Source organism: Pan paniscus, chromosome 20 (genome assembly GCF_029289425.2).
Source record: "Pan paniscus chromosome 20, NHGRI_mPanPan1-v2.0_pri, whole genome shotgun sequence".
In the NCBI taxonomy this organism is placed as follows: domain Eukaryota; kingdom Metazoa; phylum Chordata; class Mammalia; order Primates; family Hominidae; genus Pan; species Pan paniscus.
In genome coordinates this window covers 21,813,721-21,828,150 of record NC_073269.2, presented here as the reverse complement: position 1 = coordinate 21,828,150, position 14,430 = coordinate 21,813,721, and the positions used below count along the sequence as shown (strand labels likewise).

Below are 14,430 nucleotides of genomic sequence, written 5' to 3'. Positions count from 1 at the left end.
GTAATCCTAGATACTCGGGAGGCTGAGGCTGGAGAATCGTTTGAACCTGGGAGGCAGATGTTGCAGTGAACTGAGATCGTGCCATTGCACTCCAGCCTGGGCAACAAGAAGGAAACTCCATCTCAAAAAAAAAAAAAAAGAAAAAAAAAAGTAAAAAAATAACAGATGTTGGTGAGGTAGTGGAGAAAAGGGGATGCTATGCACAGTTGATGGGAGTGTAAATTAGTTCAACCATTGTGGAAAGCAGTGTGGTGATTCCTCAAAGAACTAAAAACAGTACTACCATTTGACCCAGCAATCCCATTACTGAGTATATACTCAAAGGAATATAAATCATTCTACCATGAAGACCCATGCACACAAATGTTCACTGCAGCACTATTTACAATAGCAAAGACCTGGAATCAACCTAAATGCTCATTAACGACAGATTGCATAAATAAAATGTGGTACAGAAATACCATGGAATACTATGCAGCCATAAAAAAGAACAAAATCATGTCTTTTGTGGAAACATGGATGGAGCTGGAGGCCATTATCCTTAGCAAACTAATGCAGGAACAGAAAACCAAATACTGCATGTTCTCACTTATAAGTGGAAGCTAAATGATGAGAACACATGGACACAAAAGGGGGAACAGACACAGGTCTACTTGAGGGTGGGGGATGGGAAGACAGAGAGGATCAGAAATAATAACTATTGGGCATAGGTTTAGTATCTGGGTGATGAAATAATCTGTACAACAAACCCCCATGACACACGTTTACCTATGTAACAGACCTGCACATGTACTTCTGAACCTAAAATAAAGTTTTTAAAAAACAAGTTATGTCCTAATCAAGTAGACTGTTAACCCTGCCAGGTAAGAGAATTAACATGTTATATCCCAGTGAAGTACAATGTTAACCTTTCCAGGTAAAAGAAATTAACGCGTTATATCTGATCAAATAGAATGCAAAGCTGCTAGGTTCACATAAGATTTGTTATGTTCATGAAACCTTAATCATTTCTTTTTTTCTTTTCATAGAACGGAGAAGAGAAAAAGGACTTTCTTCCCCGAAACATGGATTTGGCATTGTCTCAACATCAGGTACATTAAGATTTCTTTTCTGTGCTGACTTTGCCGGTTGACTGAAAGGCACTCATGCGGGTCCAGAGAGCCCCCAGTGAGACGGGCAGGCCTGATACCAACATCTGAGCAAGACACTGTGCATCTTTTTCTAACACATAAAACTTCAAGCAATGAAGCCAGCCTTGAGTCCTGCTGCACATTTGGACGTTTGCCTGTGAAATATGAAATGCAAGGGCTTTGTGCCTCTTATAACTCCCTTTTGGGGTTACTCTATCTGCTCTGTTTGTATAACGAGCTCATTAAAATGATTACAGTTCCCTGGAACATGAACTTGACTCCACCTACCCCCACTCCTTGCTCCTCAGGGGACTACAGCTCTTGCTCAAAAAACAGGATGCCTTACTCAACACATTTCCTTTCTGCATTTTTCCCCGTTTAGTTCTCTTTGAAGCAGAAGTGCAGGCACCCCTTTTCTGCTGGATGCAATTGACTTTTTTTCTTGCAATGCTCACCGTTAGAGCACCAATGACACTAGTAAAAAGTGGCACTGGCATGCCCCGGCAAACCAGTTTGGCATGAAAACTGACTCTTGGTCCAGCCCGGGCCAGCAGGTGGGCTGACTGCTGGAGCCGTGCCCTTCTTCCAGGCACAAGGTGCTGTGGCAAGTGCTTGGCAGAGCCAGGCACGCAGCTGGGGGCCCCTCAGACTGCTTTGGGGGATGTGTATGTCCTCATCGTGGGAAGGTTTGACTGCTGATCAGAACACATCCAGGTCACTGTGTTTTGCTCTGGGGGCCCAGCTGTAAGACAGGCTATCTGTCCATCATCATTCAAATGTATCTACTTTCTGGATGTCTGGTGAGCTTTTTTTATTGTTAAAAAATTTTTTCAATTAACTTTTATTAGGGCTGGGCACGGTGGCTTATGCCTGTAATCCCAGAACTTTGGGAGGCCGAGGCAGGTGGATCACGAGATCAGGAGATCGAGACCACCCTATCTAAGATGGTGAAACCCTGTCTCTACTAAAAACGCAAAAAATAGCTGGGCATGGTGGCGGGCGCCTGTAGTCCCAGCTACTCAGGAGGCTGAGGTAAGAGTGGCATGAACCTGGGAGACGGAGGTTGCAGTGAGCCAAGATGGCGCCACTGCTCTCCAGCCTAGGCGACAGAGCAAGACTCCATCTCAAAAAAAAAAAAAAAGAAATTTCATAGAGATGGGGTCTCTGTATGTTGCCCAGGCTGGTCTGAAACTCCTGGCCTCAAGTGATCTTCCTGTCTTGGCCTCTCAACGTTCTAGAATTACAGGTGTGAGCTACTGCTCCTGGCCCAGATGTTTTTGATGTTAAGGATGGTCCCTTGAATAAGGTAGACAGAGTCCCAGCACTCATAACATTTTCATTGTAGCTAGAGTAGACAGGTGCCTAAAGAGCCATCATGGTGCAGTGGGGTTAGTCTTCTGGAAGGCTGGGCATGGAGCTTGGGAGGCAGAGAAAGATGGTGGAATCCTTTGGAAAAGCCAGAGAGGGTCCTCAATGTAGGGCCCAAGCTGAGTCCCACCATATGAATAAGCAAGAAAGGGAAGGGTGTCCAGGAAGGACCAGCATGAGCAAGTGCTGCAAAGTAGGAGAGGCTGGTGGATTTCCACATGGTTGAAATGAGATGGAAGGAGCTGAGGAGGATGCAGGGAGTATGAGACCATGTGGGCTGTGGGGGTGGGGTTGGGGGTGCAGGTGTGGAGAGCCAGGGATTTGGGATTTAGGATTTAGGATGTTCTCTCTCCTCTCTTGTTGGCTGGAGCAAGGATGAATTAGAGGGGACAGATCTGAGACCAGGGAGGAGGTTCCTGCTGGACCCAAAAGAGGACTGGTCAACTCTCTTTTAAACCACACCCATTTAAAGGTGGGGTGTGGTGGCTTATGCCCATAATCCCAGCACTTTGAGAGGCTGAGGCAGGAGGATTGCTTGAGCCCAGGAGTTCAAGACCAGCCTGGGCAACATAGCAAGGCCCCATCTCTAAAAAAAATTTTTTAATTAGCCAGGTGTGGTGGCACATGCTTGTGGTCCCAACTACTTGGGAAGCTGAAGTGGGAGGATCGCTTGAGCCCAGGAGGTTGAGGCTGCAGTGACACGAAATCGCACCACTGCACTCCAGCCTGGGCTACAGAGTGAGACCCTGTCTCAAAAAGGGAAAATGATTCAAAAATGAATTGGGTTAAAAAATTATGGTGAAATACTCAACATAAAATTTACGATCTTAACCATTTTTAAGTGTATAGTTCAGTGGTATTAAGGACACTCACGTTATTGTGCCAACATCACCATCACCCATTTCTGTGACTCCTTTCATCTTACAAAACTGACACTCTGTCCCATTAAACACTCACTCCCCTCTCTTCCCTTCCCGCAGCCCTTGGCAACAACCCTTTCTGTCTCTGAGTTTGACTATTCTAGGGACCGCCTGTAAGTGGAATCATGTAGTATTTGTCGTTTTGTGACTGGCTTATTTCAACATGTCCCCAAGGTTCATCTTTGTTGGAGAATCCATGTCAGAATTTCCTTCCCTTTTTTTTTCTTTCTTGAGATGGAGTCTCGCTCTGTCACCAGGCTGGAGTGCAGTGGCACAATCTCGGCTCACTGCAACCTCTGCCTCCAGGGTTCAAGTGATTCCTCTGCCTTAACCTTCCAAATAGCTGGGACTATAGGCACACGCCACCATGCCCAGCTATTTTTGTGTGTGTGTGTGTGAGATGGCATCTTGCTCTGTTGCCCAGGCTGGAGTGCGGTGGTGCGATCTCGGCTCACTGCAAGCTCTGCCTCCTGGGTTCACGCCATTCTCCTGCCTCAGCCTCCTGAGTAGCTGGGACCACAGCCGCCCACCACCATGCCCTGCTAATTTTTTGTATTTTTAGTAGAGATGGGGTTTCACCGTGTTACCCAGGATGGTATCGATCTCCTGACCTCGTGATCCGCCCGCCTCGGCCTCCCAAAGTGCTGGGATTGCAGGCATGAGCCACTGTGCCCAGCCAATGCCTAGCTAATTTTTTGTATTTTAGTAGAGATGGGGTTTCACCATGTTGACCAGGATGATCTCGATTTCCTGACCTCGTGATCCACCCCCCTCGGCCTCCCAAAGTGCTGGGATTACAGGCGTGAGCCACTGTACCCGGCCTCCTTCCCTTTTAAGGTTGAATAATATCCTATTGCATGGATTCCCTCATTTTGTTTATCCATTTATTTTCTGTCGATGGACCCTTGAGTTGCTTCCACCTTTTGGCTATTGTGAATAATGCTGTGAACAGAGGTATACAAATATCCCTTTGAGACCCTGCTTCCCATTCTTTTGGGTGTATACCCAGAAGTAGAATTGCTGAATCATGTGGTAATTTTATGTTTAATTTTTTAAGGAACCTCCAGACTAATTTCCACAGCAGCTGCAGCGTTTTACATTTCTACTAACAGTGTACCAGGGTTCCAATCTTACCACATCCTCAGAAACACTTGCTGTTCTCTTTTTCTTTCTTTTCTTTTTTTTTTTTTTTGAGATAGAGTCTCGCTCTGTCACCCAGGCAGGAGTGCAGTGGTGCAATCTCAGCTCACTGCACCCTCCGCCTCCCAGGTTCACACAATTCTCCTGCCTCAGCCTCCCAAATAGCTGGAACTACAGACACGCACCACCACACCTGGCTAATTTTCGTATTTTTAGTAGAGACGGGGTTTCACCCACTACTTCTAGGTGTATACCCAAAAGAATGGGAAGCAGGGTCTCAAAGGGATATTTGTATACCCATGTTCACAGCCTTATTCACAATGGCCAGACTCCTGACCTCAAGTGATCCACCCACCTCGGCCTCCCAAAGTGCTGGGATTATAGGCGTGAGCCACCATGCCCAGCCTTTTTTCTTGCCTTTTCTTTTTTAATATCCTAATTAAGTACATGAAGTGGCATCTCATTGTGGTTTTTATTTGCATTTCCCTAATGATTAGTGATGTTGAGCATCTTTCATGTATTTATCAGTCATTTGTCTATCTTCTTTGGAGAAATGTCTATTCAAGTAATTTGCCCATTTTTGAATCATGTTGCTGTTTTTGTTATTGAGTTTCAGGAGTTCTCTATATATTCTGGATATTATTTCCTTATCAGATATATGACTTGCAAATATTTTCTCCCCCTGGGTTGACTTTTTACTCTGTTGATAGTGCCTTTTTTTTTTTTTTTTTTTTTGAGACAGGGTCTCACTCTGTCACCCAGGTGTTCAAGTGATCCCCCAATCTCAGCCTCCCAAGTAGCTGGATCTACAGGTACACACCACCACTCCTGGCTAAATTTTTAAATTTTTTGTAAAGATAGGGTCTTGCTGTGTTGCCCAGGCTGGTCTCAAACTCCTGGGCTCAAGTGATCCTCCTTCCTCCGCCTCCCAAAGTGCTGGGATTACAGGGGTAAGCTACCATGCCAGCCCTTGAATAGTGTCTTTTGATGCTCAAAATTTTGCAGTTTTCATGAAGTCCAACTTGTCTACTCTTTTTTTTTTTTGCTTGTACCTTTGTTTTCATATCCATGAAATCATTGTCAAACCCAATGTCATGAAGCTTTTGCCCTGTTTTCTTCTAAGAGTTTTATAGTTTTAGTTTTTACTTTCAGGTCATGGATTCATTTTGAGTTAACTTTTGTATATGGTGTTAGGCAAGGTCCAAATTCATTCTTTTGCATATGGATGTTTGCTTTTTCTAGCAGTATTTGTTAAAAAGATTGTCTTTTCCCTAAAGTATCTTGATGCCCTTGTCAAAAATCATTTGTCTCTGTCGTCAAGGTTTATTCCTGGGCTCTCTATTTGATTTCATTGGTCTGTATGTCTGTCTTTATGCCAGTAACACATTGATTTGAATATGGTAGCTTTGTGGTAAGTTTTGAAGTGTGAGCTCTCCAGCTTTATTCTTCTGGTTTCTTTGTTTGGCCACCAGGATCCCTTGAGATCCATGTAAAATCTCAAGGTGGAGTTTTCTATTTCTGCAAAATAAAATAAAATAAAAAGTCATTGGGGTTTATGATAGGGGTTCCATTGAATCTATAGATCACTTTGGGTAGTTTTGACATTTTAACAAGTCTTTCTGATCCATGAACATGGGAAATGTTTTCATTTATTTATGTCTTTTTTTGTCTTTTTTAGTTTCTTTCAATAATATTTTTGTGTGTGTGTGACAGGGATCTCACTCTGTTGCTGAGGCTGGACTGCAGTGGCGGGATCACAGCTCACTGCGCCCTCGACCACCTGGGCTCAAGTGAATCCCCCACTTCAGCCTCCTGAGTGGCTGGGCCTACAGGCATGTGTCACTATACCCACCTAATTTTTAAATTTTTTGTAGCAACACGGTTTCATCATCTTGCCTAGGGTGGTCCGGAACTCCTGGGCTCAGGCAGTCTCCCACCTCGGCCTCTCAGAGTGCTGGGATTACAGGCATGAGCCACTGCGCCCAGCCCATGTTTTCTATTAGAGTCAGGGCTGAGGGACAGTTTTTTTCCTGTTGCCGCTTTTGTGATGCCTTCAATGCTTGTTTCTAAGCTCCTAGGGTGCCTCTCTGAGCCATGCAGCCTGGGTCATCCATGCCCACTGGCCCCCCCCCGAGGCATGGCCCTGGAGAAGGGCCCCCCATCATGGCTGTCTGTCTCTCCGCAGTGACCCATCTGGTGAGGGGACACTCAGTGTGAAGGTCCCGGACTCCATCACCAGCTGGGTGGGCGAGGCCGTGGCCCTGTCCACCTCTCAGGGCTTAGGCATCGCCGAGCCCTCCCTGCTGAAGACCTTCAAGCCCTTCTTCGTGGACTTCACGCTCCCCACTCTCATCATTCGTGGGGAGCAGGTCAAGATCCCGCTCAGTGTCTACAACTACATGGGCACCTGCGCCGAGGTACTCAGCCCCCCAAATACATAGCCTTCCTCCATTCAGTGGGGAGTTGGGACTGCATTGGTGCTATAAGGTAGGCAGGGGTGGGACAGTGTCAGCTTGGGGGATTTAGGAGGGCGAGAGCCTCTATGATGTTGGGGAGGCAGGGATGGGTGGGCTCAGCCTGGGGGGCTTTGGGGAGGATGCGTCATCTGTGCTGTCAGGGAGGCAGGAGTGGGATGAGATCAGCCTCTGATTCACCAACCGTCAAAGCCAGGTGAGGAGGAGGTGGGGACGCATGTGTGTGAGTGAGAGGGACTTGGTGTAAGTGGAGCTGTTGTCCCTGACTCCCTGGCCTAGCAAGGGCGTGCCTGGACTGGTATCATATGTGATAGCATGGAGCTTTCTCTGTAAAGGGCCAGATAGGAAATATTTCTGTCTTTGCCAGCCACACAATCCCTGTGGCAGCGACTCAACTCAGCCCTTATAGCATAAAAGCAACCTAGATGATCTCTTACCTGAATAGATATGGCTGTGTTCCAATAAAACTTGATTTCTAGACACTGAAATCCGAACTCCATAGAATTTTCACCTGTCACAAAATAATCATTCTTCTTTTAATTTTTTTTCCTCCTAACCATTTGAAAAAGATGAAAACCATCTTTAGCTTGTGGGCCCCACAGAGACAGGTGGTGGATCCGGTTTGGCCTATGGGTCTTAATTCACAGACTCCCCGCAAAGTACCAGGAAATCCTGGTGGTGAACAGAGAGGGTGCTTGGGATCCCGGTTTATACTCATAGAGCTGCCGATCTTGGGCACGTTATTCAATCTGTTGGTGTGTCGGAGCCTCGCTGGGCGTTAAAGGGTTAAATGAGTTAGTCTCAGTAGACACTGAGAACATTAAGCAGGGCTGTTTTTCGATGATATTATTGGGGTTCCAGTGTCTGCCAGAGGTGTGCAGTGAAGGCCAAAGCTCTCTCTTGGAGGCGGCAGGAAAGGCTGCTGTCCTAGTCTCCTTGGGCTAGTAAGGTAGCCCAAACCAGGTGGCTTAAAACAACAGAAATGTATTGTCCCACAGTTCACGAGAAGAAGTGTGAAGGCAAGGTGTCATCAGGGCTGGTCCCTTTTGGAGGCCCTGAGGGAGAATCTGTCTATGTCTTTCTTTCTCTCTCTCTCTCTTTTTTTTTTTTTTTTTTTTTTTGAGACAGGGTCTTACTCTATCACCCAGGCTGGAGTGCACTGGTACAATCACAGCTCACTGCAGCCTCGACCTCCTAGGCTCAAGCAATGCCCCCTCCTCAGCCTCTCAAGTAGATGGGACTACAGGTGTGCACCACCATGCCTGGCTAATTATTTTATTTTATTTTCATAGAGATGGCATCTCCATATGTTGCTCAGGCTGGTCTCGAACTCCTGGCCTCAAGTGACCCTCCCACCTTGGCCTGCCAGAGTGCTGGGATTACAGGCATGAGCCACTTCACTCAGTCCCTCTCTCCCTCTCTCTTGGCTTCTGGTGGCTTGTGCCAGTATCAGAAGACCCCGTCACCCAGGATGTGAAATCCAAGCTCAACCTTGGAGCGAAGTGGTTTGTGTTTAGATCCCACTCACTCAGTTTTGGTGGTGCATGTACTTCTGCAGCTGGTGCTGGGCTGACAATTTTACCTGCCTTATTTTTTATGTATTTATTTATTTATTTGGAGACAGGATCTCGCTCTGTCACCCAAGCTGGAGTGCAGTGGCGTGATCTTGGCTCACTGCAACCTCCGCCTCCCGGGTTCAAGCGATTCTCCTGCCTCAGCCTCCTGAGTAGCTGGGATTACAGGCGCCCGCCACCACGCCTAGCTAATTTTTGTATTTTTAGTAGAGACGGGGTTTCGCTATGTTGGCCAGGCTGGTCTCGAACTCCTGACCTTAAGCCATCTGCCTGCTGTGGCCTCCCAAAATGCTGGGATTACAGGCATGAGCCACCACGCCCGGCCACCTTCATCATCTTATCAAGCTCCTGTGCGGGCCAAGGAAGAAGGGTCTGTGATGGAATCATTCACCATTAGGAAGCTCAAAGAAGCATTGTCATGGGTTCAGGGGCCTCCAGGGAGTGAGTGGCGGAGCTGTGTGTTAGAATCAATGTCTACGGGTGCCGGGACAGCCCAGAAAAGGGGAAGTCCCCCTGACCCTGAGAGTCTGCAGGTGATGTTTGAGTCAGGCATCGGGGCGGGAAGGGCATTCGCAAAGAGGGAACAGCATGTACAAGCAACAGAAGCAGGAGGCAGCTTGACCTTTCCTGGGTCCTGCCTCAGACACAGTTTGGCTTGGCTTTGGGGTCTGGTCAGGGAAGATGGAAAAGCAGGTGAGGAGCAAGAGGACGAGGAGGTCAGAGGCTCCTGCCATTGTCTGGGCAAGAGGCAAGGAGGCAGGAAGCAACCAAGGCAGCGGTCACAGGGTGGCTTCGGTGAGGGGTAAATGGGAGATGTTAGACTCAGAATGGCCAGGTAGTGGTGCCCAGAATCCTAGCTTCAGTCCCAACCTTTACAATCCATCCTTTACCGTTCTTTTTATATGGATTATGGTTGGGAGGAATAGGATCTCGGTTTCCAAAAGAAAGCATACACACAGACTATGCCCTGACCTGTAGGGTGGCCCCTAAAGGGAGGTTTCCCTCTGAAACCTGTGAGCAGAATCCCCAGATGTCCGGCTTGGCTCTGAGCGCATGCTGGTGTCTAGCTTTTCCAGCAGGAAGAAGGAAGTCCTGCTGGGCAGTGTATGTGCTTAAGGACCACCCCAGCTTGTATGACCATCCCCAAGACAGAGAAAACAGATCCATTCAGACCCTCCAGTGGGGAGCGCTGGTCGTTTCACTCAGGACCTGGAAAATGGCTCATTGACACAGTTGAGTTTCTTTCTTTCTCCTTCCTTCCTCCCTCCCTCCCTCCCTCCCGTCCTTCCTTCCTTCTTTCTTTCTTTTCTTTTCTCTCTCTTTCTTTTCTTTCTCCCTTCCCTTCCCCTCCCCCTCCCCTCCCCCCTCTGCTCCTCTCCCCTCCACTCCCCTTCCCCTCCCTTCCCTTCTCTTCCCATCCCCTCCCTTCCCTTCTCTTCCCTTCCCCTCCCTTCCCTTCTCTTCCCTTCCCCTCCCTTCCCTTCTCTTCCCTTCCCCTCCCTCCCCTTCCCTTCCCTTCCCCTCTCTTCCCCTCTCTTCCCCTCCCTTCCCCTCCTTTCCCCTCTTTTCCCCTCCTTTCCCCTTCTTTCCTTTTCTTCTTCTTTTGATGGAGTCTCGCTCTGTTGCCCAGGCTGGAGTGCAGTGCTGTGATCTTGGCTTACTGCAACCTCCACCTCCTAGGTTCAAGGATTCCTCTGCCTCAGCCTCCTGAGTAGCTGGGATTACAGGTGCCCAGCACTACGCCCGGTCTTTAGTAGAGATGGGGTTTCCTCATGTTGGCCAAGCTGGTGTCAAACTCCTGACCTCAGGTGATCTGCCTGCCTCAGCCTCCCAAAGTGCTGGGATTACAGGTGTGAGCCACCGCACCCAGCCTCTTTCTTTCTTCCTGGGAAAATGCTACCTTGAGGGGGATGTGGGGATTCCTGATGTGCACCCTGCAGCAGCCATTGGCTCTCAGATCTAGCTGGGCCTTTCCTTTGGCAGGATTCAGGAGTCTATCATGCATGCCGCTTCACATTTTCCCCGCATGCTTCTCTCCACATCACACCTGCAGCCTCTGTGCCAGTCCTTGGGTGGGACAACATTCTGAGGCTCAGCAATCACTCATGTCTTGATCAGCCATTTCTTTAATTCCTAGCAGGGCACCCAGTAGGTGCTCCATATATGCTGGTTGGACAAATGGATGTGGAGCAAAGATTTCCTCTTAGATGGAGGGGTTGCAAACGTGCTTGCATATGCACCCACAGTGCACACGCACACACCCTGCAAAATGCACACACATGCACACAGAGACCAGTATGTGTGAGCATGCACATGATGCACCCACACAAGTCGTCATGGTATACATATGCACATGTACATGCATGATACATGTATACACATGCCATACTTGCACATCCATGCACAGACATGCACATGGAGTCCCATGCGTGCATCCATAGCACCTCTGTACCCATATAGGCACACACATGCATGCAGAAACTAGCATGCCCATACACACACACACGAATGCATATCCACATGCCTTCACCCGGTAGATGCACATGTGTGTACATGCATGCATGCACATGTGTATGCAATCTGTGCTTGCATCCATGCACACAAGTGTGCACCCAGGGACACATGCATTCACAGCACACACATGCACATGAATAAACACACACGTGCACACACAGAGCTGTACTCTGACATCATGGAGCTGCACGGTTGGAAAGAGGGTCAGGAGAGGCACTCTGTGGACCTGCTGTGGGAGAGGTTACATCCATCTGGAGTCCCAGAGTGGATGGACATGCAGGAGAGGCAGCCCTGGCTGGAACTGGCAGCTTCAGTCCGTGGGAGATCTGGACCTGTGAGGTTACAGAGGGCTGTAGGGAGGAGAGGTCTCACAGCAAGACAGATGGGCATGAGAAGGCCAAGTGGGGCACCAGACAGCAGAGGGTAGTTTGTTCTGATCGGAAATGGAAAGGGGACCTTCCCGGGGGGAGCATGGCTCTTTGAGAGGCTGACAAGTCTGGTGTGTACAGTGAGTGGTGGGATGTGTGTTGGGCCTCCAGGCACCAGGAGGGGGCCTGGATTCCAGGCGCCATGAGCCAATGCCACCCTCTGCAGGTGTACGTGAAGCTCTCAGTTCCCAAGGGCATCCAGTTTGTTGGGCATCCTGGCAAACACCATCTGACCAAGAAGATGTGTGTGGCCCCCGGGGAGGCTGAGCCCATCTGGGTCGTTCTGTCCTTCAGCGACCTGGGGCTCAACAACATCACAGGTGAGGACCCCACAGTTCTTGGGGTGGCCCCCCTCTCCAGGCCACGAAAGTGTCCTGGCATTGACCCCAGTTGGGGATGAGGGGTGGATGGGGCAGCAGGTAAGGTCAGGACTGTCCCAAGGAAAATGGGACAGCAACTGGGGCAAGCAGGACAGAAGGAATGGGCCCAGGAGGAGTGGGGAGGCAGGCCCTGGGGTCTCACCTGTTGGGGGAGCTGGGCTCTTAAGGTGCCAACCCAGTGTAGCACACACACGTGCAGACATGCATACACACACAAATCCACACACATGCCCATATGTGTAGACATGCACACACACAAATCCACACACGTCCACATGTGTAGACATGCATACACACACACACAAATCCACACACACGCCTACATGTGTAGACATGCATTCACACACACACAAATCCACACACACATGCCCACATGTGTAGACATGCATATACACACACACAGATCCACACACATGCCCACATGTGTAGACATGCATTCACACACACACAAATCCACACACACATGCCCACATGTGTAGACATGCATATACACACACAAATCCACACACACACCCACATGTGTAGACATGCATACACACACACAAATCCACACACACACACCCCCACATGTAGACATGCATACAGATACAAACAAATCCACACACGCACATGCCTGCATGTGTAGACATGCATCACACACACAAATCCACACACACATGCCCACATGTGTAGACATGCATCACACACACAAATCCACACACACAGACACATGCCTGCACATGCAGACATGCATACACACACAAATCCATACACACACACGCCCACATGTGCAGATATGCATTGCACACACGAACCTGTACAAACACATGCACACATGCATATACACATACAAACTTGTACACACAAACGGAAAAATGCACACACATGCATATACACACAAACACATGTACAGATACACACATATGCACACACAAATTTGTACACACACAAATGCACACACAAACTCGTGCACACAAATGTGCACACATGCATATGCACAAACTCGTACACACAAACACATGTACAAGTGCATGCATATGCACACATGAGCCTGTATGTTCAAACACATGCATACATGTGCAGACATACACACTTGCATGCATGCACACATCTGCATATACACACGCACATGCACACACACACACATGCATGCATGCACACACATCTGGGATAAGGATAGGGATGGGACAGCCCCCATTTTGGGTGGAGACCTGTTCTGAGACCAAGACATCAAATTTCTGCAGCCAAAGCCCTTGCTTATGGAGACACAAATTGCTGCCGGGATGGGAGGTCCAGCAAACACCCTGAGGAGAATCACGCCGACAGGAGGGTCCCCATCGGGGTGGATCACGTCAGGCGCAGTGTGATGGTTGAGGTAAGGCCGTGTCCTCATCTCTGGTGCTTAGCCAGGGCCTCATTCCTTCAGCCATGAAGCTGGGGCCAGCTGGAGTGTGTGGTCTGAGGCTGAGCCAGGGCCTGGGCAGCCTTCACGGGTTGTGCTTGAGAGCTCAGGGTGCCTGGACTTTCGGGTACTTCCTCGTTAGAGGATCATGGTGGTCCGGTCCCTCCCTAAAGTGCAGAGTGGGCTTTGGTGAAGCAGCTTGGGACTCTTCAGGGGCTGCAGCAAGTGCCCCCTGACCCCTGGGTGAACTGTTTAGGAAGACCATGTCCCTCATCTCGTGCTTGTCATAGGCATTTGTGGGGACCATGACTCAGCATTTGGGGCATTGTCATTGGATGGCCTGTGTAGGAAGGACACAGAGCTGCAGGGGGCAGAGGCAGGTGCCAGGATCTTGCAGACCCCCGGCTATGAACCCAGGATTGGCCACTTACCCATGATCTCTGGAAGCATCCTGGCTTTCCAGCCCCGCTCCGTAAGACGAGGGGCTCACCTTCATAAGATAGGGGTGGGAAGCCAGAGATGACACACAGATATCTCAGGGCTGAGCGTGCAGCAGCCACCATGCCTCATCTTTTCTTGGCTGCTTGGACACATCAGAGCCCTACTGAGGCTCCATTTGGTGCTGCACCAACAGCAGCCCCTAACAGCAGCCCGAAGGGTCTCACATTCCCCAGAGGCCCAGCTGCAAACAGCTGCTCTCCCTCCCTGCTGGGATCCTGCTGGCCCTGAACACAAGTGGCTTCTGTCAGCACCAGGAGTCATGTGCCCACTGGGCAGAACTCCGAAGCGGTGACAGTGGACAGGTCACCGCTGTAGTGTCGTTGATGCGATGTGATGGATTCCTTGGGGACAAGAGTGCTGTCAGGTGGGGACCGAGATCTCTGTGAGCCAGCAGGGTGGGATGGTCCAGATGGGGAAATGCAGAGACCCCCGGTCACCCTTTGCCCAGCCAGGGCATCCTCCCTGGGCCACAGCCTGCCCTCCTAAGGCCCAAGAAGGAGGCAGCGAGCCCCTCCGAGCTGCAGAACCTGGAGGCCTGGTGTTCTTGCCTCCTCCCCTTACAGAAGGGATTTCTCAATGCACACAGGGGGACTCTTGAGGGTCTCCTTCCCTGGAGCCTT

The 14,430-nt window shown here is 49.4% G+C and overlaps 1 protein-coding gene across 6 annotated transcripts in view; it reads left to right on the top strand.

Moving 5' to 3' along the window:
- Nucleotides 1-14,430, top strand: part of CPAMD8 (C3 and PZP like alpha-2-macroglobulin domain containing 8) — a 133,840-nt gene that overhangs the window by 68,289 nt on the left and 51,121 nt on the right. For all 6 annotated transcript variants that reach the window (XM_003813600.7, XM_063599994.1, XM_063599997.1 and 3 more), the window contains 4 exons: nucleotides 1,029-1,091; nucleotides 6,744-6,975; nucleotides 11,715-11,868; nucleotides 13,152-13,282. In XM_003813600.7, the coding sequence (XP_003813648.5) occupies nucleotides 1,029-1,091; nucleotides 6,744-6,975; nucleotides 11,715-11,868; nucleotides 13,152-13,282 (580 nt within the window). The remainder of the gene's footprint in view (nucleotides 1-1,028; nucleotides 1,092-6,743; nucleotides 6,976-11,714; nucleotides 11,869-13,151; nucleotides 13,283-14,430) is intronic.